The 24,182-nt window shown below is 41.5% G+C and overlaps 1 protein-coding gene across 2 annotated transcripts; it reads left to right on the top strand.

Moving 5' to 3' along the window:
* The first annotated feature begins 1,850 nt into the window (after positions 1-1,850).
* clcn7 (chloride channel 7) lies at positions 1,851-23,473 on the top strand. Of its 2 annotated transcripts, XM_049560138.1 has the most exons (25): positions 1,851-2,118; positions 3,167-3,244; positions 5,326-5,391; positions 5,785-5,850; positions 6,002-6,134; positions 7,388-7,497; positions 8,008-8,088; positions 8,189-8,251; positions 8,515-8,598; positions 9,452-9,545; positions 10,427-10,491; positions 10,630-10,746; positions 10,846-10,900; positions 11,075-11,135; positions 13,097-13,238; positions 15,200-15,293; positions 15,472-15,644; positions 16,252-16,303; positions 16,554-16,681; positions 16,829-16,914; positions 17,101-17,233; positions 18,656-18,715; positions 18,807-18,983; positions 19,870-19,950; positions 20,114-23,473. In XM_049560138.1, the coding sequence occupies exons 1-25, from the start codon at positions 2,005-2,007 to the stop codon at positions 20,198-20,200; spliced, it is 2,400 nt and encodes a 799-aa protein (XP_049416095.1). In that variant the 5' UTR covers positions 1,851-2,004; the 3' UTR covers positions 20,201-23,473. The 2 variants fall into 2 exon arrangements, with proteins under 2 accessions (XP_049416095.1, XP_049416096.1); XM_049560139.1 differs by lacking the exon at positions 3,167-3,244.
* The last annotated feature ends 709 nt before the right edge of the window (positions 23,474-24,182 follow it).

Consider the following 24,182-nt stretch of genomic DNA (forward strand, 5'->3'; position numbering starts at 1 on the left):
GTGCTCCATCCATCCATTTTCATCTGCTTATCTGGGTCCTTATCGTAGGGGCAGCAGGCCAAGCAAAGCACCCGAGACATCTCTCCCCAGCAACACCTTCCAGCTCCTCCTGGGGGATCCCAAGGCATTCCCAGGCCAGATGAGACATGTAATCCCTCCAGCGTGTTCTGGGTCTGTCCCGGGGCCTCCTACCAGTGGGATGTGCCCAGAACCAACAGGAGACGCTCAGGAGGCATCCTTATCAGATGCCTGAACCACCTCAACTGACCCCTTTCGACGCGAAGGAGCAGCGGCTCTACTCCGAGCTCCTTACCCTGTCTCTAAGGCTGAGCCCAGCCACCCCACGCAGGAAACTCATTTCCACCGCTTGTATCCACGATCTCATTCTTTTGGTCACTACCCAGAGCTGAGGGTTGGGACATAGATGGACCAGTAATTCAAAAACTTCGCCTTCCAGCTCAGCTCCCTCTTCACCAAGCAGCGCCTGCATCACTGCCAAACCCACACCGAACCGCCAATCCACCTCACGCTCCATTCTACCCTCACCTGTGAATAAGACCTGCGATACTTGAACTCCCTCACTTGAGGCAGTAACTCTCTCCCAACCCAGAGGGGGCAATTCACCAGTTTCCGGCAGAGAAGCATGGCCTCAGATTTGGAGGTACTGGCCCACATCCCAACCGCTTCACACTCGTGCAAACTGCCCCAGTGCATGCTGGGGGGGCACCATTTTTGTGCTATAACAACAAAATTGGCTACTCTACCAAATTATATCTCACAACAGTACGTTGGTTTATGCATCAACACCCTGCACATGCTAAAATTATATCTAAATATTTTTTTTAATTTAACAGTAAATTGATTTTGTTCTTGAGGGGGGCATCTTCCCGTACTTTACTTCAGATAATTTACAGTACATTTTGTTAATAATACTTAAATTCTTTTATATATCGCAGTAAGTTATCGGTAAGGTTTTCATAAACACATTGGGAGGGTTCAAATACACGCATGCATGTTCAATACTTCAGCTCCGTGACGCATCGCAAAGAACCGATGGGATCACTCCAAAGGGGCCCACTTGCGTCTCAGACCTACCACACCGCGCTGGCAACTCTTCTCTGCAATCGGGCTTTCCCCCTCCACCAAGACTCTCACATTTTTGGTGTTCAGTATAGACTTCTCTTTTGTTTTTGTTTTTCAGTACAGTATAGTAGACATGTATATGTTTATTTTTGATAATCTGCATGAAGCACAACCACCTCAAGGCTACAATACATCAGCTACACTGCCTGTTTCTCCCCTGTTTTTTTTCTTTCTTTCGTTTGTTTGTTCATTTGTTTGTTTTTCCTCCTTCTTCTCCGCATGCACTGTCACTATATAACTCAGGACTTAAGCACCTACCCCCTCCCCCTTGCTTGTTTCCTTACTTTCCCCCTGACACACTTTGGTGTATCACGGCCCTCTCTGACTCATATTAGGAAGTTTTTCCAATAAAGGCTGTTAGGCTAGTCTCCAGGGAGGGTGGGTGATGGTCACAACCACGCATTATGGGTATAAAATACTTGACTGCAAGATTAACAGTGCATCAATCTTCACAAGAAGCTTACACCCTTTAGTGGCGCTAAGCTATGAAGACCAATGCAGACAAGTATTACAAAAAAAAAAAAAAAAAAAAAAAAATATATATATATATATCGCAGTAAGACTACTTTCTTTAGAGGATATGGATACTTAATGCACCAGTGGTGAACATAATGTTGGCATTCATGTCTTTGCATTCATTGTTCGGTTTTCGCCCATAAACAGTAAAACTACCACTCCCAGCATCCAACGCGCCTAACGGATATTTTGGCCATGCACGCGAGCCTTAAAAAGCGTCACGAGTGACAGGAATGGTCATGGGGAGCTGAGGGAGAATAACAGCAGTTAGCTAGCAACAGACAACAACCGCAATTAATGAAATAAATTAGCGACGGTTCGGGCGGCGAGCTACCGGAGGCCACTATGGCGAACATCACGAAGAAAGTGTCGTGGTCCAGCCGGGCCGAGGAGTCCGGGGCAGCCGGGGAGGGGACACCGTTGCTCAACGGCTCCGAGCAGCCCCGACACTCCAGACAGGTAACGTTAGCTAAAGCTAGCATAGCTGGCTAAGCTAGCCTGACAGCTCCTGTACCTTCCGCGGCGTTAAAATATGCAGTGTCATGTTTTTATTAGCCGCTATAAGGTTACGTTGAGTCATGTTTTTATATGCTGCATGGGTCACGAATGCTTGTGATGGATTTTTAATGCATTGCTGCGTACACAGCGCTCATTTTGGGGTGTGTTTTCATGTCGTGTGGTGGTATGTTTGCAGTGGGGCATCAGATGCAACAACAAGCTTTGTTTGGGACGGAATGTGGCTGCATGAAAGGAAATTGAATTAGTGTTCATGAAATTACTGACACCATGCACGCAATTAGATTAAGTTACATAGAAAAATAATCAGGTTACAGGGACTTTGCAAAAGCTAGTCCCTACACTAGCTTGTTACTGAGCTTATTCACTAGTTAAATTGAAACAGGAAAAGGTAGTCAGGTGGTAAATTAAGGGCAAATTCATCTTTATAAGCAGCTTAATGTCAGTTCTAACTTAAGAAGGGGTGAAATTGACATTGTAAAGTCATTTTACATTGGCCAACAGGTAATTAAATATATATATATATATATATATATATATATATATATATATAAGATCGTAGACCTGCTGTCTTTAGACTGAGGGAAGTGTGCTGTCCACCTAATATAGAAACCCACTGGAAAATCCCACTTCCTTTTTCCTCCAATGCCACCAGGACCGGTCCTTTACCTCCTGCACCAGCAGGACCAAAGGTGGAAATAAACTAAGTGCACTTTTTTTGTTAAAGTACTATGTAGAAGGGTTATCCTATTATTCGTTGAAGGGATTATATGTTATTGATTCATTTAAATCAATAAAATAAACAGAATTTCAGCTTTTATAGGGCTTTGTAGCTCTCATTGGTCAGAAAAGTGTTGTGTCCATCGCAGTCCCTGTTGCGGTGATCTGAATATCAACATCTGTGTGAAGTCAAAACATAAGCCTGGAAATTGCTCCACATAGCTATATATATATACATATATATTTCTGTTGCTGTCTGTGGTGTCTGTAGCTGTCTGGAGGAGGCAGTATATTTCAGATAGGCAGACTCAGCACGGTGGATTTGGAGGAGGAGATAACGTCAGATGAGGTAAAGTCCGAGTCCGAAACGTCATCGCACTCTTTCTCTCTGTGTCTGTTGCTCCTATTGATCATCACCCCATCAAGACCCTTAGTGGCATTTCTCTTAGTGTGTAGTGAGTTTAGCAACTATAAACCCTTATATGTTCAACCAAATCAATGAGAAGAGATCAGTTATGTCTTAAAGTTATACAAGTTCAGGGTTCAGACAATATTGTGTTTAACTCAATCTCAGTTGCTCCTTGCTGAATACTATAGACGCTCATTTCCTCCAGTGTGATGAAAAGGTCCCTTCAAGTCATTATAATGAGAAAGTTTCTTGAAATAATGAGTAAGTATCTCAAAAATATGACAAACTTAATCAAAATACTGAGAAACTTTATTAAAAAATGACTTTGTATCTCAAAACTAATAAGAAATGTTCTTAAAATAATCAGTTAGTATCTTAAAATAATGAGAAACTTTCTGAAAATAATGACCGAATCTCCAAATAATGACTCAGTATCTCAAAATAATGAGAAACTATTAAAAACAATGAGTATTCTAAAATAATAAGTTAGTATCTCAAAATAACGAGAAACCTTATCGAAATAATGAGTTAGTATCTTAAAATAATGAGTTTGTATCTCAAAATAATTAGAAAATATACTGAGGCTGTATTCATAGAAAGGTTCTCATTATTTTTAAGCACTATGTCATTACTTTGAGATAAGTAAATCAGTCTTTTGAATACGTCTCTTATTATTTTGAAACACAAAGTCATTCTTTCGAGAACATCTTTCATTAAAATGATTTGACAGAATCTTTTTCTTTTGCATCACACTCGTGGAATAGACCTCCATTGAATACAGTTTAAGCCTGACTTGAGGAATTTGACACAGAAATGACCTGCTACTGTAATAGTCACAGTTGACTCATCCAGCGTGTATGAAAGACATGTGATTGGAAACTGTCTGAAGGTTTCCACTGTGAAGCATCGCAAATGATGAATTGATGCAGGCCATGTGCTTGACCCTGACCGCTCAACTATTCAGTAGTTTGTCTTGTAAACCGATTGATCCAAAACACTAGTGTCTGAGGAAAAACAAACAGATAAAGATTGAAGAATAGAGCAACAGACAGTTTAGCGAAGACCTTATTAAAACCCTCTTGCTTTCAATCCGAAGCCAGAAATGTGTGTGAGAGTTCAGAGCAAAGGAGAGGAAGTTAAGAAGTTCAATCAGGCAATAAAAACTTCATTAAATTCTCCCATAAATCCCCCAAAAATTAAATTCAGCAGTCAGTTAAATACAGAATTTGAGATTGAGTTCACAGTCAGTGTTGACAGCCTAGTCCAGGACCATATGACTGCTGCTTTCTTGCCGTCACACAGTGCAGCAGGACATCGCATTCTTTTTCCTCAGTGTCAGAAACCATCAGATTCAGTTCTGTTTTCGCAGCCTGATGGGAATGTGATGCCACGCGTATGATTTGCATGATTGCTGTAAACAAAAGTGTGTTTGTTTACAGTATTTTTGGTCAGTTGTCACATGTAGTTGCTTAAATTGCTGCTGATTGTGTTGCTGCACAGACGTGTCACAGCTGTGTGACCGAGGCCTGCTTCATACTGCATGCACATAGAGGACTTATGACTTGTCTGTAGCTGGCTTGTATGCATGTCAGGATGCACCAGTGTTTCCTTCAACATTGAATAATCATTAACACTAAAAAACATACCTATAGGAATTACCTCCTTCTTCGCTGTGGTTATGTTTCAAAGATTTTTATACCACCTTTACTGGAGGAAACACTGCTGTGTGTTTTTTCCGCAGTCACGGCATCTTTCATCCGCTTCACCATTAATGCTCCAGTGTCCACGTTGGATAAAGTCTGTCAAACCTGTCTTTCTCTTTTGAAGTGACTTCTGAGAAATGCGTTCCTTGTGTTTGTTAAAATGCTTCTGAATTGCCACTGTTGTGTCCAAAATGTTTTGTTACTCTGATCTGATGTCAGTAACTTAGTTCCCAGCTCTTTGCAGTCCGTCACATGATTCAAAAGGTCAAAGGTTATTAGTTGGTGTTGGTGTGGTGACCTCTGTGTTTTCCCCTGCAGGAGTCTCTTAGGGGGCGACCGAAAGAGATCCCTCATAATGAGAAGCTTCTGTCACTTAAATTTGAGGTAAGAATGCTGATCATTAGATGATTCTGGAAACCACAGATTTCATTGGACAAGACTGATTTTAAATTAAGTCTCATATGTATGTGTAGGAGTTTAAAAACCCAGGTATTGCTAAATAAAAGACGCAATAAACCAGTAAAATGAGTCAGTAACAAGTATAGAACATGCGCTGTAACAGCATGTTGGGGCAACAAACAGGGCAATAATCTTCTTAAACAGACTGGAAACTGGCAACAGCTGACAAAATCAGCTTTGTATTAACATATTTTTGGTTTGCTATGAACTTCCTGACGTCGAGCCATATAAACTGTCACATTTTTAGGTCATGTGTTGATCATAAAAACTTCTCTATCTTTATTTGCTGATTTATTTTTTATGTGTGTGTCATTCCAGAGTCTGGACTATGATAACATTGAGAACCAGCTGTTTCTGGAGGAGGAAAGGAGGATGAGTCACATGGTGAGCGGAGTGGGAAGCACCTGAAGTACTACCATAATGTCTCACTGTGTATAATCTCATAAATTTTCCTTCTTCTTTTCCTCTGCTCTTGCCCTCTCATCTCTCCATCTCCTGCCCTTCTCTCCTTCCCTTTCTTATCTTGTGTTGTCAGGGTTTCCGCTGTCTGGAGATCAGTCGCTGGGTGGTCTGCGGTCTAATCGGCTTTCTGACCGGCCTCATTGCCTGTTTTATAGATATTGTGGTGGAGCAGCTAGCTGGAATCAAATACCAAGTGGTCAAAGAGAGTATCCTTAACTTTTGCTAGCTAGACTAACTTGTTAGCACCTAATGGTGGGACTTTACTATGCAAGGACAGTACAGAAAACCGTCCTAAGTCCCTCCCACCAGATGATTACAGTCATATGTACACTGTTTCCCATACATCAATTTATTTAACCTCATTTTATTGTACACTTGCATGCAGCGCATTTGCTCAGCCCGTGCTTGCTTCGTGCTCTCTGTGTTTATCAGACCGCAAATAAGACAAGAATTAGCTAACGTTAGCCGCCCCCCACGCTCCTTTCATCCTGCTCCCCACTGCTGTGGCAGGTCAAGAGACGGACCTCCAATTGGCGCCTGTGGGGGGTTTGAATTTGGCATAGTGGGCTGGTAGCCAGAGACAGCATCAGTCTAGCCTGTGTAATGGCAGCAACAGAAAGTTTACTGATCTAGCGGGGGCGTTAGGGCTGTCTTGCCTCCTGAGACTGCATTCGGGGTGCTGCTACAGCTGACTGTGGGTACATCTCCAAAGCTGCTACCTGCTCTCCTCCTGGCGAGGTCATCTGTAGTGGCAGTGAGATGGAGCACACACAAATTCAAGGCCCTAGCTAACGTTAGCTACATAAACCTGAACTTGAAGTTGCAGCCATTAGCCTTTGGCTCCATTTATCAGAAGGCTAAACTATGAGCAACATTTTCCCATATTCACATGTGTTTCATTTCTTTTATTGTCAGACTCTCTTTTAGAATCATTTTGATAACTGCCTACACTGCTTTGCAGATTTTGCCAGAGCTTGAAAAGCAACATTCTCTGCACTGAGCTTTCTGCCACTGAATCAGGCTTCCAGCGAAGGGACGTGAGCCCGCACCTGCATTTGTGGAACAGCCAATATGAACGTCCTGCGACTGGCAAAGTCTCCCTTCACGGTGTAGATTTTCTAAAGCCCGAAGACAGAGCCAAGAGGAGGTGCAAAATTCTATTGTTCTTTCAGTTAATTGGAATTACGAAATGCACAAGGGTTTGCAATGGGATTTTTGTCCAGTGATGCCAGAATTAAATTGCCTGCCGCAGCCTCGATTCCTAAAAACTGCTGTTAGAAAGGAGTACAGAATGGTGAGTGATAGTTATTCATCCTTCCAGTCTACCAAAGCCCCATCTGTCGTTCATAATAGCTACCAAACCATCACAGGTGGCCTCTAAACAGTGTGGCCATACTTGGTTAATTTCACATGCTATAAGGACTTCCCAGGTCTTTCCTTGACCTCTGACCCCTCACAGACATAGAGAAGTTTACAGAGGTGGGTGGCCTGTCGATCTCTCTCATCCTCTGGGCGGTCCTCAACTCTGCCATCGTCATGCTGGGCGCCATCATAGTTGCATTTTTCGAGGTAAGACTGAAGGAGACGTACTCTGACCTTTGACTTCAAATTTAGAAACACAATCTGTATTTTAGTTTTGTTCCTTTTTTTTCTGTGTTCGATTACGTTACTCAAGTATGAAAGTGGATTTTAAAGAAGTATGCCACTTCCATGTCTGAATAAGACCCCATTTAAACAGGCGTGGAAGTGAAAAGTAATTAAGCAACAGCATGTCTGCACCAGTTTTGACTCCAGCAGTGCGTAAGACTGAAAATTTATGAAGATGATGTGCTTCTCTTTTCCTGCCATCGGATCAAAGAAGTGGTTCAGATATTTTTCCCACAAAGCCCACTGTTAATGCCATTTCATGTGACAATAACAAGTGAAAGGTTTCATTATGAATATGAAAACGCTGCCATTATTCTCTGAGCACATCCAGTCATGTTCTCGATATCATAGATATTGTAGGTTTCTGTATTTACCACCTTTCATCTCTTTTTTCAGTCTAACTCTACTGTCTTTCTCCTTTGTCTCATCCAGCCCATAGCAGCAGGAAGTGGCATTCCTCAGATAAAATGTTACCTAAATGGAGTCAAGATTCCCAGGGTGGTACGACTCAAGGTACAGACACATAAAACACATACACACACATCAGTTTATGCATGTTCCTTTGAACAGGAAGGACTGTCATGTTCTTATCACGTGTGTTTATCCTTCACAGACACTGGTGGTGAAAGTGTGTGGTGTTATCTGTTCTGTGGTCGGCGGTCTTGCTGTCGGAAAGGTAAGAAAATATCAAGCTATCAGCTGAAAGGCTGCTGTCAGGAGTCGGTGAGGGTCAACTGCACATTATGGCTACTACAGACGTTTACAGACCTCTTTTACAGACCACATACTGATGCTTTTTGCCTTCATAGTTGGAAATGTAGGGTTTTGCAGCTGATTTAGATCATTCACAGTTGTACTGATTGAATTTGTCTAAAGCTGCCAAGTCCTGCTACAAACTAATTTCAATGCCTGTCCTCTTGTTGACCCACAAACCTTCAGGAAGGACCCATGATTCACTCTGGTGCTGTTGTAGCGGCAGGGGTCTCACAGGGCAGGAGCACCTCTTTAAAGAGAGACTTCAAGGTCAGTGTGTGCAGTGAGCTTCTACTCTGTGTGTGTATGTGTGTGTGTGTCTCAGGCTACTTAACAGAAGAAAATATATTGGAATACAGTCATACTTTTCTTTTTAATTGGAAGTATTTTGTTGAAAACACTCCCTGTATACTTGTTCTACTGAAGATGCTTTGCACAATTTTGAGGTTTTACTCCGTGTAGATCGCAAATGTCACGTCAGCGTTGTGCTCGCATGACAACCACATTCACACGACACTGGGGTGACTGTCTACACTAGTCTGAGCATTTCAAAGCGTTGAGAATCAAAGGAGGAGCCAACCTTTATGTGCAGTTTGCAGAGGAGAAAGGATAAAATTTTTTTTTACTTTTTTACTTGTGCGCCACCTTTCAAAATGCTTTACACATCAAAGTTAAACAAGAATCAAGGAATACACAGCAGGAAAGGAGAAAACCTGCTTTAAAAATATCAAAGAACAAGGTTAGATAATAAGAAAATCAAGATAATGAAAAAAGTTTAATAATTAAAATGATAACACAATGATAAACCCCTCACATATGCGCTAAATTGCAACAATATAGTCATGTTTTATTGGGTATCAACCTCCTGTTTAGGCACACATTGTTGAAAAAATAGACTTAAAGTGCAAATAAACACTTTGTGGTTTGTGTCAGTTTGTGGTTAGGCCTGTTGCATGCAGCAAGTGCAGATAGCTGCAAAGATTGAAATGAGATCATATCTGTTGTGTGAGACCTGTAGGTGAAAAACTAAGTATGATGAAGTTCATCGTTCATGTTTTGCACTGTGGTTAGATGGTTAGAGTGTGTTTTGAGTACAAAAATAGGTGTGTGATTGTGTTTGTAGATCTTTGAATACTTCCGGAGAGACACAGAGAAGAGGGACTTTGTTTCTGCTGGAGCCGCTGCCGGAGTCTCAGCTGCTTTTGGAGCACCAGTCGGTAAAAACACAGCAACCTCACACTAGAGCACAATGTGAATGTGCACTTTGTTATTAATCTGCTGTAGCTGTGTGGGCAGTTTAGCTGCTATAAAACCCACAGTCCAACCATAATGGCTGTATGCCCAAACTACAGAGAAAGACACCTGTGAGGAAACTTGTATCGGACTGACTGTGTCACCATCAGGACTTCTTTAAGTCTGAAAAAGCATTGGATTAATTTTCCTGAAAAGGCCTGAGGCAGTATTAAAGTCTAAATCGTTAAAAAGTGAGCTTTATTCTCTGTTCTGAAAAACTGACTGCCAGTCTTGCCTGGTCCAATAAAGCCATGGCATTGATTTATCACAGCAACAAGCCGAAGCAGTCAGTACAGCCTCTGTGTAACAAAGCAGCATTCTTAGTAAGTTATTAATAACTTACAAAAACATTGTGTGCAGTCGTCTACCTTCTCTTCCCCTTTCTCTCCCTTAAACACACACACACGTCCCAACACTCACTCCTTGTCTCTGTCCGTCTCAGTTCTCAGTCCTGATAAATATGCTTCGTAGGGCGTAATCACCTGACTTGCTTGTTGTGATAGTAAAGCTGTTGGTAAAACGCAGCCTTAAACATACAGAGGCTTTTCTTTCACTTGTAGTGTGGGAATACTTCACCAAGTATGTCTCAGTTTATTTGTTACCGCCACGTGAAAAGACTGTTTCCAGTTGAACTTGCGTGAACCCAGTAACTGTTCAGTTCCTGCTGCGCACTAATCAATCGACACACTGTGTGGAGGATGTCGTGTGACTGTGCCAGCTAGCATGTCATCAGTGGATCAAAGGGGTTATTGAGTTAACATGCATCTGTGGTTCTCGACTGTGATTTTGTTTCTTTGGTCGACAGGTGGCGTTCTGTTCTCTCTGGAGGAGGGCGCTTCTTTCTGGAACCAGATGTTGACGTGGAGGATAGTAAGTCACATTGTCCTGGTATAGCCCTATCAAAAATGTATTGTCAACAGTCATGTAATATAGTCAAATAAATCAAATCAAGAGGTTTGAATCCTGAATACCAGCAGACCATTTCCTGTCTTTCTTTGTCACCCGCAGTTCTTTGCCTCCATGATCTCAACCTTCACCCTGAACTTCTTCCTCAGTGTCCACCACCACAATACAGGAGACCTTTCCAACCCCGGTCTCATCAACTTTGGGCGCTTTGAGAGCGATGTGAGAAATTTCTATTATACATTGTGTGTTTTTCCAGCTTTGTGTTTTGTCTGTTAGTCAGCGTAAACGATGACATGTTGTACTCTTTTTTTTTTTCAGAGTGTGGCCTATAACCTCTATGAGATTCCCTTGTTCATCGCTATGGGAGCTATAGGTAAAAACTCTTATGTTTCTGGAAATATGTTCCATTATTCGCAGGGTGTTGTGGAGTCTTGTATGAATGGGTGGAGGCCATGATTAACAGTAACAGCTAGAAGAAGAAGAGGAGTATTTGTGATGTGGTTACTGTTTGAAAATCTGACAGCTGATGTGTTTATGTCTCGTGCAGGTGGATTGCTGGGAGCTCTGTTCAACGTTCTCAATTACTGGCTGACCATCTTCAGGATCAGGTGAGCTTTAAAAAACCGATCACATGCGTACAAGTAAAAAACAAATTGTCACCAACTTCAGCAAAGGGTCAGGTGACGAACAACATAATTGCTTTGTTTTCATAGTGTGCCAAGAAAAACAAACACATGTTGGCACCCAAGCTTTGCTGCTGCCTGTCAAAGACAGGGTGGAGCGCAAGATGAGGAAGTTTTCAGATGAGCATTTAAACAGTTTCTCAGAAGGTCAGCGTCTTGTGACTGAGGTGTTTGAAAATAGTGGCAGAGTAAGAACAGGTATAATCTGGCTGGTCGGGGAGGAGACTTCTGCTAAGATTTCTGTGTTTTGTGCTTCCGTGTCTGGAGCTGAGTGGTACACGTGCATACGGCAAGCTGTGGCAAAGTTTGTTTTTTTAATTTTACAGGGATTAGTGGTAAAGCAAAAATAGTCCCAAGCTTTTTTTTTTTTTTTTGGAAGAAGTACCACATTTTTTTTAAAGAAAGTTTGAGGTTGCATGACAATAAATGACAAACTCTGACAAAGTGGTCTAAAAAGCTAATTTTACGATGGTAACTAAAGCATGCAGATGCACATTGACATCAAATTTAAATTGATATGTCTTTCTTTTAAAGTAAAGAACAGGACAGGATTTTAATATGAATTTTTGATATCGCCACACGGACGTTTTTTCAGTGTGTATTCTTGCAGTGTCATGATGCAAGAATACACACTGGAGAAGAGCGTCTTGCCCGAAATGTCTGTGTGTCAGTGTTAAAAATTCAATTGGAGTACTGTCTTTTTCTTTACTTTGTGATTACGGTGACTGAGAATCCAGCACCCAGCCTTAAAAAGGTTTAATCATGAGTGAGTGCGTTGAGCCTTATTCTCATCTTTCTTCTTTAAAAAACTATGATGACAATAAATCACTCTTTATGTCGTTTTATTTTTTGTAATAAAAATGCTCTTTAAATATATACGATCCCTAAGTACTAATATTTTCTCAAAATATGAGTACGGCCAGCAGAGTATGGCAGAAGAAATACTGCACACCAATTCAACTGAGCTGGACAGCCACAAAAAAAGTGTTCACAATTTATTCAAAACGTCCGTGCAAAAAAGAAGAGGGCTTAAAGTCTAAAAGTCATAATAAAAAGTGATAAAAACAGCAGCAAACATTTCAGTCCTTGACTATTATCAGTGACAGTGGCACTGCATTGATCTCAGCCTCAGTTAAATTGGCTGAATTGGTTACCGACGCGCCCAAGATAAACTTTGTTGCCCTAAGCAGGTGCAGTTTCACAGCAGCCCTAAGGCTTTACAGCCAGCAGAGTGACACTCTGTATATCTGTGTGTGTGTGTGTGTGTGTGTGTGTGTGTGTGTGTGTGTGTGTGTGTGTGTGTGTGTGTGTGTGTGTGTGTGTGTTAGAAACTCTGGGTTACATAAACATGTAAATGTCAAGTTGGGTGCACACAAAGCCTTTATTAAACAGTCCATCAAATACACATGTAATGTGGTAAGTGTTTGTGTAACTTTGGTCAGCGTTACTGGCAATCAGTAAAATGACATATCTGGTATTTGATGTTCTGTACACATCTGGGCTGTGCTGCTTCTAAAAATACTCCTGTCAGCTGACACAGTGAGTAAGCACAAGGATAAAGTCTGTATTTGTGTCACATTTCCTCACAATAATTGGATGCCGCTTGGCATTTATAGAGCCGCATCGCCTCAAGGCCTGAAGTGGCAGATTTGGCAGAGACGCTTGTTTTCCAGTCAGTTGTTTTTATTTCGCTCAGTGTTTCCTCGTCATTTGGGAAAGTCCAAACTGAGGTTGACAATGCGCCAACATTTTGGAAGTTTCTGGTCAATTAAGTTCATTATGTGTGGGATTTGAAAATGTCTAACTTAAGTGCCATCTTGTGTGTGTGTGTGTGTGTGTGTGTGTGTGTGTGTGTGTGTGTGTGTGTGTGTGTGTGTGTTTTACAGGTATGTTCATCGCCCTTGTTTACAAGTGATGGAGGCCATGTTGGTTGCTGCAGTGACCGCGGCAGTATCATTCACCATGATCTACTTCTCCAATGACTGTCAGCCTCTGGGGCCAGAGCACACTGAGGAGTACCCACTGCAGGTACACACACACACACACACACACACACACACACACACACACACACACACACACGTCAGCAGTCTGAAAACAATACCCTTCCAACTTTTCTTGGTTTATACGATGACCTGTAATAAAGCTGTGGAAGTCACAGTTGCATGGTGTTACAAGCACTGTCACTTATCTTTACGGCGTCAAAATGGACATTTTAATGAGCATGATTGAAGAAATTAGGCCGACACAAGTGCAGAATCAGATAAGATGAGCCCTGAATCTTGGTGCTTCCTGTTTTGTTAGACAGAACAGTTTCAGTTCAGTAAGCTTTGCCAGTGTTAACACCATGAGAGCAATACTGCCCAAGGATCTCAGAAGAGTACAACGTATCTGACTTTCATGTTCCCCAGAGGATGAATCCTACAAACTTTCATGATCTCCTTCGCCATGAGGTTGGCATTTGTTTTGTTGAGTGAAATATCTCAACTGACGGGGCAGCATAAGGGGCCGTACAAATGCCACATTGGTTGCGCCCTCAAATTCATTGTCTGCGTTGTAGATGTGTGACAGGAGTGCTTAAATGCCAGAGCTGCTGTTGCGGCACGCACGCATTCCCGAGCGCCTATTTTTCAGGTTGCGACAGCTGTGCCTTGAGATGTACAGAGATCACCTTTTGTAACGCAGCAGTGTGCACTGCATGTCACGTGACGAGGAACGACCAATCACAGCTGGCAGATATCCTTTCTCTTTTCCATAAATATCAGTCTGTGATAAATATGGAAAAGTTGATCATTTTGAGGAGGACTACCAGAGCTTTACATCTCTCACAGACAATATTTTTGGCCTCATACACACTTACAAAGCAACTCCTGGAAGAAGATCAGCTCTGTACTCAGTATTTCTGGTAAGAAGGCCATTGTATGGTGCTGGTTATGGTCGCTTAGGAACCTCAGACGCAACCTTTCTCCACGCCTTTGAAAGTTGGCACGCATTAGGCACAAGAGTAGCGCTCAATGCCCGACCTCTTGTGTTCTAGGCAGTTATAGATGCGGCATGTATATGGCTCTTAATGATTACAAATGTTCTAGTCTACCGTTAAATGCCAAAGGAAGAAGAACGCCTACTAGGTCAGAAAAACAACAACAGGTAGAAGTCATAGTCATATTTATTAACTCTTCACCACAAGTGTAGTATGGAGTACAAACAAGACAAAAAACAAAACAAAACAAATGGTAAACAGTCAGAATGAGTCATCACAGATCAAAATAAAAGATGGCAACAAGTGCTGCTGCAGCAAGAACTGTGCCTCAAGAAAAGTGGGTTTTTTTTGTTTTGTTTTGTTAAATCATGCAATGAGAACGCTGCGTATTTATATTCTGTTATAAACATCAGCAGCATAATGAGGTGTTCAGTGTTTAGTCTGTGCTGAGCGCTGCACGTTCAATATTTTTGCCAGGTCACCAGGAGTTTCAAAACATTGGGTAAAAAAAAAAACTATGCTCATCACTCACTTTTTACCCAGCTATCCAGTCACAATGGACAGACAGCCTACCACAAAGACCAACTGTAACATGTGACAATAGTAGCGGCAATTCTCAATAGATTTGAATAATAAATGCTACATCTTGGTTTGCTTGGTTGGGGGAGCGTCCTCATCTTATCAGAGAGAATAAGGAGAGAAGAAATGTTTGGAGAGAGATGGGAGTGGCATGTGACGAAGTTGTGACGAAGATTAAACCTCAGGGCATCATGTTTACGTTTCTTGCACTTGGAACCACTGATACACGACAACACCAAATGCTGGCAGTCCTTCACTAATTGTTATCTGTCTTTAAGCCTTGTTTTGAACTGCCTATCAGCTGGTGGATGGCATGTAAAAGCTTCAACAACAACACAAAAACAGGAAGGAAGGCTCTTTGTGTCTCTGCTTCCTTCCCTTGTTGCGTCACTCTTATCATTTTCTGTCTCTCTCTCTCTCTCTCTCTCAGTTGTTCTGTGCAGATGGGGAGTATAACTCCATGGCAACGGCCTTCTTCAACACTCCTGAGAGAAGTGTGCGCAGTCTCTTCCACAACCAGCCAGGTAAAAGCTGTCAGTGAGGGCAAGCTTGGTAAAAAATAATTATGCACAAACATGATGTGCAAAAGCCATTTCTTCTCCCTTTTATTTTGCACATGGGTCCGAGTGGAGGGAAACTGGATCATGATGTATAAAACTGCAAACATTAATGTGTTTGCTTATCATCCGTCTCTCTTGAAAGGAACCTACAACCCATTGACCCTGGGTTTGTTCACCCTGACTTATTTCTTCCTGGCGTGTTGGACGTACGGCCTGGCAGTGTCCGCTGGAGTCTTCATCCCATCTCTGCTAATAGGAGCAGCCTGGGGAAGACTGTGTGGGATACTGTTGGCCTCCATCACATCTACTGGCTCGGTCAGTGTGTGTGTATTATCGATGAGGACAAAACAACACTTTTCAGTTCCCATATAAAAACAGACCATATTATACTGTAGTTGAATTAAAGGGGCCTGTTGTGCTTTTCGTTACTGTCTGTCACATACATGATATTACAACATCAGATGTTCATATCAAACATGGCCAAAGTTTAAATAATGAGGTAAATGTGTGTAAAAAAAATTATTCATATGAGCAAAAGACTAAAACAGCTACAGACCGTTCTCAGTATTTTCCAATGTGATTCCTGCCTCCTTTAAATCTGGCTGATTGATGTAAAATACATCACTTCTGATTCACCAGTGTGAGAAAGTCACCACAGACACCACAGCTTCAGTATTCTGTGAAATACAGAGAGCTTTCCCTGGCAGCGAAAGGCTAAATCAGCATTGTATGAACTCATTTGGCATGGACTTGATTGTAAAGCACGTTCGTTTATGTTCAGTTCTGCACTCCAGCTTAAACTCAAGACATACATGATTAGATCAGGAATGCATCACCCTGTGTCACAGCTGTTTTCATACATTTTTCCCTGTGGATTTGACTACTGTGACTTACTGCTTGACTTTGCTGGCTGTGTTGTTAGATCTGGGCAGACCCTGGTAAATATGCCCTGATTGGAGCTGCAGCTCAGTTAGGTAAGTAACTTTCATCTTTACCTTGTTAGTGTTATTTGAGTTTGTCTTTATTGCTTAACAGGAAATAAGAAATGATGACCATAGTAATTTCATGACCAATCACAGTGACAAATGACCAACCTGTAGAGAGCTATCAATACTCAGGAATTGTCTTTTTAAATAATCTATATTTATAAATCTCTTCTGTTAAATCCAGACTAAGATGAAAGGCAAATGTTTTGTACGAGTTATGATGCACTGCTCCTCACAGGTGGCATTGTGAGGATGACTCTCAGTTTGACTGTCATCATGGTGGAGGCTACAGGAAATGTCACATATGGTCTTCCCATCATGCTCGTCCTCATGACTGCCAAGATAGTGGGAGACTATTTTGTGGAGGTGAGTAAACATCAAGCAGTCAAGTATGTCAATTGCTTGTATAATAACCCTAAAAAAGATACATAACAAAGATAAGTATATAGTGCATACTGTAATTAGCATATTAAGGCACAGGCAGAGACTGTAATCTGTCTCTTTCTGTTTCAGGGTCTGTATGATATCCACATCAAGCTGCAGAGTGTTCCTTTCCTGCACTGGGAGGCTCCTGCCACCTCCCACTGGTTGACCGCCAGGTAAGGTCCTCTTCATCTGTGGGTGGCTCAGAGTGACAGCCAGTGTGATGGGACAATTATTAAATTATATTCAGTTCAATTTGACTTGCACTTTTATTTTTTCTCACTCTCTGATTTTCCTGCTCTCTTTGTTTCACCTCTTTTATCCTCACTGCTCCTCTCCCTCTGTATCTCCTCCACATGCAGAGAGGTGATGAGTTCTCCAGTCACCTGTTTGAACAGGATAGAGAAGGTGGGAACCATCGTGGACACCCTTAGCAACACGTCCACCAATCACAACGGCTTCCCAGTTGTCGTGCAGGTCACTGCTGGTGATGAGGTATGGCACGATGGCTTGGGTTCTGCTTTTTAATTAAGTTTGGTTGTTTTTTTATAGAGCAATGAACTGGCTTCAAGGATTATATTTTTGAATTTATCTGTAGTTAAAATGTATTTACCAGATGGTGCATTGAAAACTTGTATTTTGGGGCTTGATTTGTGCTAGTGCCTGACAATGTGTGAGGTCATGTCGAGATAATTCTAGTGGACGTGCAGTGGAGCTTTTAAAAGGAACAAAAAATGACTACCCTGACATCACAGTTGTGAACTGAGCGACCAGTAACCACGTCCGCCAGTATAGATTGCCAGTCAAAGCCCAGTACGGCTGGACTTGGCAGAAAGTCAAAAGGAAATAAACAACACTTGAGCATGAGAAAAATGTAAACAGACAACAGTGTGCATAGATGAGCTGATATGAGTTGGTGTATTGAACTTCTGCCGAATCCTGTTTGAAGTGCGCAAAATACATTTCTTTTCAAGAAAGCTTTAAGTGGAGTTGTTTGTTCTTCTTTTAGCCAAAATATTCTGTCCAGTTTGTTCAAAACTGACGTAGCGGCTTCATTTGTGTGTGTGTATTTGAGAGAGGGCAAGATCCCACTTCTCCTCATATCAAGTCCACTGTTGAATGGAAAAGGACAGTTCCCACTGTCTGGGTCAAACTGGGAAATAACAGCAGTATAGATGGCACACCACAGCTTGAGGCGCATAGTCCTTTACTTTCAGGATGACTGGCACTGAGGGAGGTTATAGACAGATGTTCTTGTACCAGAATGGGATGAAGCTTCAAGGCAAATATAAGAGAAGGTGGAAGGTTTCAGTGTTTCAGTGTTATTAATAACTTAACTCTAAACAATGCTTTTTCGCCCAAAGTTAAATTTTCTAGCTGGACCCAACTTGTGTGCGGACGCGTGCATCACTAGTTCCTTCACTGCCAACTTGATTGTGCCCAGGACATCTGTAGTCTCAGGTTCATTAGAAGCTGTCCTGAAACTTCTGCCTTTTAACGTAGCCTAATGAGAGCTCAACGGGCTGCAGCGGTCACAGTGGCAGCGGGTTAAGTACCAAGGGTGTACACATCTGCGGTTTCAGTCTCGGTTTCAGACACTCCTAATCAGAATGCAATGCTGACCCAGGACCTGTCTGAGGAAGCTATGGCTGCTCCTACTGCCCACTTCCTCCTCGTATCAAGTCCAGAGTTGAATGGAAAAGGCCAATTCCCATCGTCTGGGTCAGACTGGGGAATAACCGCAGTATAGATGGTACATCGCAACTTCAGGCACGTCATCAGAGTACTTTCAGGATGACTGGCACTGAAGAATATTACACACAGATAATAATGTACCAGAATGGGATGTAGCTTCAAGGCAAATAGAAACTGTCTTTTATTAATGAAACCTTTTGTTCTTCTCATCTTGTCATTCAGCCAGCGAAGCTCTGTGGCCTCATCCTCCGCTCTCAGCTCATCGTTCTCCTCAAGCACAAGGTAACATCAGCGATAGAAAAAAAGATGTTCATCTGTGTTGTGATGATTTGAATGGAGTCAGTCAGTGTCTGTTCCTGCTCCGTCCTGGCAGGTGTTTGTGGAGTTGGCCCGGTCCCGGCTGACGCAGAGAAAGCTCCAGCTGAAGGACTTCAGGGACGCCTATCCCCGCTTCCCCCCGATCCAGAGCATTCACGTCTCCCAGGACGAGAGGGAGTGTATGATGGACCTCACGGAGTTCATGAACGCAACGCCTTACACTGTACCACAGGTAATAATTTATAATAATAATAATAATAATAATAGTCAAATAAAAGTTAAAAAAAAAATAAGATATTTACAAATATTAAATAACTTTGCACATTCCACCGTCTTTTATTGTTCTGTTTATCTTTTAATACGGTTATTGTTTGTTTGATTAAATTTTATAGGGTGTGCACAGTGAATGTGAAACGAGCATTTCGTGCGGTGAGATTACAAATTCACTGTATCTGTGCGGGTTGACATTTTTCAAGTTTTGCGACACTGTGTCCGAAAAGCCTATTAGCATTGAGATCTAGTTGAGATTCTCCTGACGTTACCAAGAATCAGAAATGGAGGACAAATGGTGTTGCTATCTGTGGGAGCTCTACGACCCAACGTCAGTACTGTACAGAGACAGGACAAACAAAGAGAGGTCTCAGTGATTAGTGAGCGAAGCCATAGGACTACCTGGTAAGTTCTGAAAATGCGTATTTGAGACTTGTGTAAGCTGTAATAATTTAGTAATTTAAGTCATTTAAGTTGGTCTTTTATTGTGGAAAGTAAACGTTAATAAAACGTGTTGCCCTCTCGGTTCACTTTAGTTTCCGTGCTCACATCACTTAATTCCAGCTATAGGTTGTACTTTACAGCAAAGTTAGCCATTAGCTGCCTTTGCAGTTATTAAGAACAACTGTTAGCACAGCTGTTAGCACAGCTGTTAGGGACGGATATTTCTCAGTTGCAGTTACTAGAAAATTCACTTTGCCTTAGGTATGAACACACCATTAAGTTTTTAGTGTTGCGGTCTTTTTTCTGTTTTTGTTTCCCTCTGTTAAACCCTTTTTTTAAAGGTTTGTATAAAAGTTGTGTACAAGTGAATGTAGTTGAACTAAAATGAGGTGGTCTGTCTGCAGGACACATCTCTGCCTCGTGTGTTTAAGCTGTTCAGAGCGCTGGGCCTCAGACACCTGGTCGTGGTGGATGATGAAAACAGGGTAAGAGTGTGTGTGTTTGTGTGTCTATCTCTGAATGCCCTACTTTCATTTCTCTCTGTGTGTTTTTGATCTTCACAGGAGCACCTCTTCATCTGTTGATTAAAATAACATGTTAAGAATCAAGTGCCATTATGATGATGACGCTGATTGTGACCCTCTGCAGGTGATTGGACTTGTGACCAGAAAAGACTTGGCCAGATATCACATGGGCAAACATGGACTGGAGGAACTTCAGCTGGCCCAGACATAGTACACTTACACACACACACTCACACTCTTACACTCTTACACACTTGAACTATGACCACCTGATGCCTCATAAGCTCTATGCAGGACACCATTGAGGGCCAAGAGGTCTCCCTTATTCTTTGATGCCAAAATGGTCACCGTGACGACACAAGGAAACCCCCGTGTACAGGTCTGTTGGGTCATTAACGAAAGACACTTTTAATGTAAAACTGCTCCTGGTGTAAAACATTTGAAGAAAAAAACAGCTCCCCCGATCTTTGTGAAATGTTTTATCTTGAAAGGATTGAACTTCCTTTTCTTTCGGTCGTATAGAAAGTAATCTCTAATGAACAGAAAAGAAAAAATGCCTTATTGGAGGATTTTTCCTGCGCTTATACGCATTCACAGACCTCACCCCAGACACTTAATGTATGGGATACATAAATTCAGAACAACAGGAGATTTTCAAAATAAAATAAAACAGTCACTGCCAGCTTGAGGAGAGAAGTCCCAGTGAGAAGAATTGATTTGATCTGTGTTGGCTGGTACACGGAAAACCCACTGCTTTTTATTTGCAAAAACATTATAACATTCAGTATGTCACTGTCTGTTCTAAAGCCCTGTTTGCACGGGACTGGTATTACGGGCTGTCCTCGGGATTTAGAAACTAACTCCCACATCTGCACATCTGGGTTTTGTGTAGAGTTGTTCCTTTACCAATACCAGAAATGCCTTCGATGTTGCTTACAATGCTGTCTCTGGTATTGGCGAGTAGGGATGAGCGAGTTCACCATTATCTGTATCTGTTCAACCAACTAATCGGTATCTGTACTTGGAAATGGTGGGATTTAACCAGAAGTGGGTGTGGCTAAAACTGGAAATGGGTGGGACTGAACCAGGAGTTGCTATTGAAGCCTGAAATTGATCAGAAGTTGCTGTATTTATTATTTATCAGAAAACTATTTACAGAATGATCTCAGGATTGAGCTTTATTGACGATTTTCCTTCATTGCCATTACAGATATTGACACATTTTACTCGGTTGATACTCATAAAAAAGTGTATTATCTGTACCAAATACGCTATTTATCCAAGAACTTGGCTCAACCCAATCAGCAAGTCCACAAGTTTATGCATTGATCCAATACAGGGTGATTTAATAAGAAACTTGTATAAGCAGCAGTTTTCGTGGAAATCAATTCTTTTCGCGGTTCCAAAACAGTAGCCGAAACAGCAAGATGCATTGTTCAGCCATTGGCAACTACGATGCGATGAAGATGAATTGATTTCCAGTGAATAGTTTAACATTGACTTCAAAATGTCAGCAACTTGGCAATATTTTACACTGGAAAGTCCCACTAGTTTTAAGGTTTAACCTGAGCCGTACCATACAACAATGACAGCAATAATTTTACATCCATACAGGGTTAGTAGTGGTACTTGTTATTGACCAATACAGTGTCAAGTATCAGAAATTGTAATGGGAAAGAAAAAATGGTGTAGGTTTGTGAGGCATATTCACACGGGATAAGCGAAATACTGTAGGTATTTTACTCAAGTTTACTAGCATTATTCCCCAAATATGATGAGCACGCTCATTTGCAACTCCACTTTACACAACAAACACTACACACACCGCTAGCAGTGACTTAGAGCATTAACCTCCTTCATTCATTTCTTTTTTTGATGTGGGTTATAAAAACAGAACCGATTCTGCCACCTCCTGCACCTGAATGCTGTCACAGCTTTCATTTTGAGTCACACAGTCTACATAACTTAAAATAAAAAGAGGCAGAAATGAGGCACGGAGGAAACAAAAACCCAAGATGTGACCCCAGCGGGACTTATTTTATCACATGACCTCTGTGTTTGGTGAAATAACTTTTTTTTTTCCAAATTACTAGAAAATATTTCAGTGATCTGAAGTTACACAATACAGTAACAACCATAAACAGGAACCACAACCTTTAGACATTTAAAGACATGTGGCCGATTTGACAGATTCAAGTTAGCAGTGTGTCATGAGTTATACAACAGTGGTTCCCACCTGGTCTAGCCATGAGGTCCAGATTTCTCCTTAGTCATTAGTTCAAGGTCCACACAGTTTAATACATTTCAGCACCATATTTGTGTTTGGCGATGTCGTCGAGCTGGTTTGCTGTCTCTGTCAAGTAGCTGTCAGTCAGTCACTCACTCTACAGGTGGACATGGCACTTCAGAATAAAAGCTCTGTGCCAGAAATTCACTGCACTTAAAAATAAAGTGTGTGTCTGTTTGGGGTTTTTTTTTTTATAAACTTGACATGTTTGCGGGTCACTTGTGGTCCATTCAGAATGGACCCACGACCCACTTTTGGACAAAAACCTGTGAATCCCGTGCAAATAGGGCTTGATCGTGTCTCCTCAACTTCTTGTAGACGGTCTGCAGTGATACATTATTAGTCATTGATGAATGACATGTTTTCAGATAATTCAGATGGATGATTTTTACGTCTCATTACTGAACGTAATGAGACATTTAAGCTGGTTTGCTTTGAAAACCTGATTTTAAGCGAGTGCTCATGTTCAAGAGTCGGTTTGTAACGTCACTGACCCTGTGAGGTCGTCTTTGTTGGTGTCAAAATAGTTTATATTTTCCAATTTTTGTGTAGTTTTGCACTGAGCGAATGCTGTTATTTATTGTTAATGTTTGATATTTTAAGTGTCTGGTTTGGGCTCATGTGGGGTCAGTTTGGATTCGAGACGCTTTCACGAGTGTGCTTTGAAGAAGGGTTATTACATGAAGATACACATCCTTCCTTCCCTCTTCTGTCAGCTTTACCGAGCATATATATATTTGTACTACTGTCAGTGAAAATGGACTAATGCTCACAGGTACATCCTTTCTAACACCTCCAGATGTCTGCACTTTGCCTACTACTGAAAACAAAGTCTCCTTTTGTTGAGAAATACACACAAGTGTCCCTCATGAAACTCTATATGAATGTAAACCGTTGTTTACCACAAAGCCTCTGTTCAAACTAATCAAGTTAATCCTACGTTACTCGAGTCAGCACACACAACACAGATTTATAGTTATTTAATTTTTCAATTTGTAAATCTAACATTTCTTCAATGATCAGTGTTATTTCTTTCTCTCTGTGCACGTCAGAGGTTTTACTCTTTGATTTTTGTCTCATTTGTGGTCTTTGTTCTGTTGTACAGTTCTAGATGTTAAAATATAGACTAAGCTCTATTTTATAACCACTGGATGAGCCTTTTTGTGAATGAATAAAGTTGAAATTTATCTATTGTTATATCATTTGTTTGTCTGTTTGATTGAAAGCAAAACAGTCATTTTTACTCTCCACAGTATGGATTTAAATGTTTGCTGATATGGTATTGATAAACAATCTTTTTTTTTTTTTTTTTAAAGATATTTTTTGGGGGCATTTTTGCCTTTATACATAGGACAGTTAAGCGTGAAGGGGGGAGAGAGAGGGGTAATGACATGCAGCAAAGGGCCACAGGCTGGAGTCAAACCCAGGCCGCTGCCTTGTACATGAGGCGCCTGCTCTATCCACTAAGCCGCCAACGCCCCATTGATAAACAGTCATGTTTAAACAAGTCATCATTCAAAGTCAACAAGATTATCATCTGGAAGGCGATCCAAGCACTTTGAAAAAATATAGAAAAACAAGGAGGGAAATATTGAAAAAGCCTTTATTGTAGTGACTAAATCATTAAAAGAGCCAACACGTGTCGACCACTGCAGAGGCCTGTACCACGAAGCCAGTTCAACTTCCCCTGGATATCTTTTTTTTTTTTTAATCTGGTTTGACTAAACCTAACATTGGCTGTCTGGATAGCAGGTACTACAAAGCTGGTTATAAACTAGTTCAGTCAACTCTTATTTTCCTATCCAGCCACGAGCATGTTCGTGTGAAAGAGGCGGGAGTGTTGATTACGAGCGACCTCATCAGAGCCATGACTGAAGTAGGCTGCTTCATATGATATGAGATGAAA

This window comes from Epinephelus fuscoguttatus, linkage group LG19, assembly GCF_011397635.1.
Source record: "Epinephelus fuscoguttatus linkage group LG19, E.fuscoguttatus.final_Chr_v1".
In the NCBI taxonomy this organism is placed as follows: domain Eukaryota; kingdom Metazoa; phylum Chordata; class Actinopteri; order Perciformes; family Serranidae; genus Epinephelus; species Epinephelus fuscoguttatus.

What these genes read in the sequence shown, in the direction of transcription:
- clcn7 (XM_049560138.1), top strand. Translation starts at nt 2,005, where the DNA reads ATGGCGAACATCACGAAGAAAGTGTCGTGGTCCAGCCGGGCCGAGGAG. An exon ending in TTCTGTCACTTAAATTTGAG is followed by an intron (nt 5,392 to 5,784) that starts GTAAGAATGCTG and finishes GTGTCATTCCAG; the next exon opens with AGTCTGGACTATGATAACAT. An exon ending in CTGAGGAGTACCCACTGCAG is followed by an intron (nt 13,239 to 15,199) that starts GTACACACACAC and finishes TCTCTCTCTCAG; the next exon opens with TTGTTCTGTGCAGATGGGGA.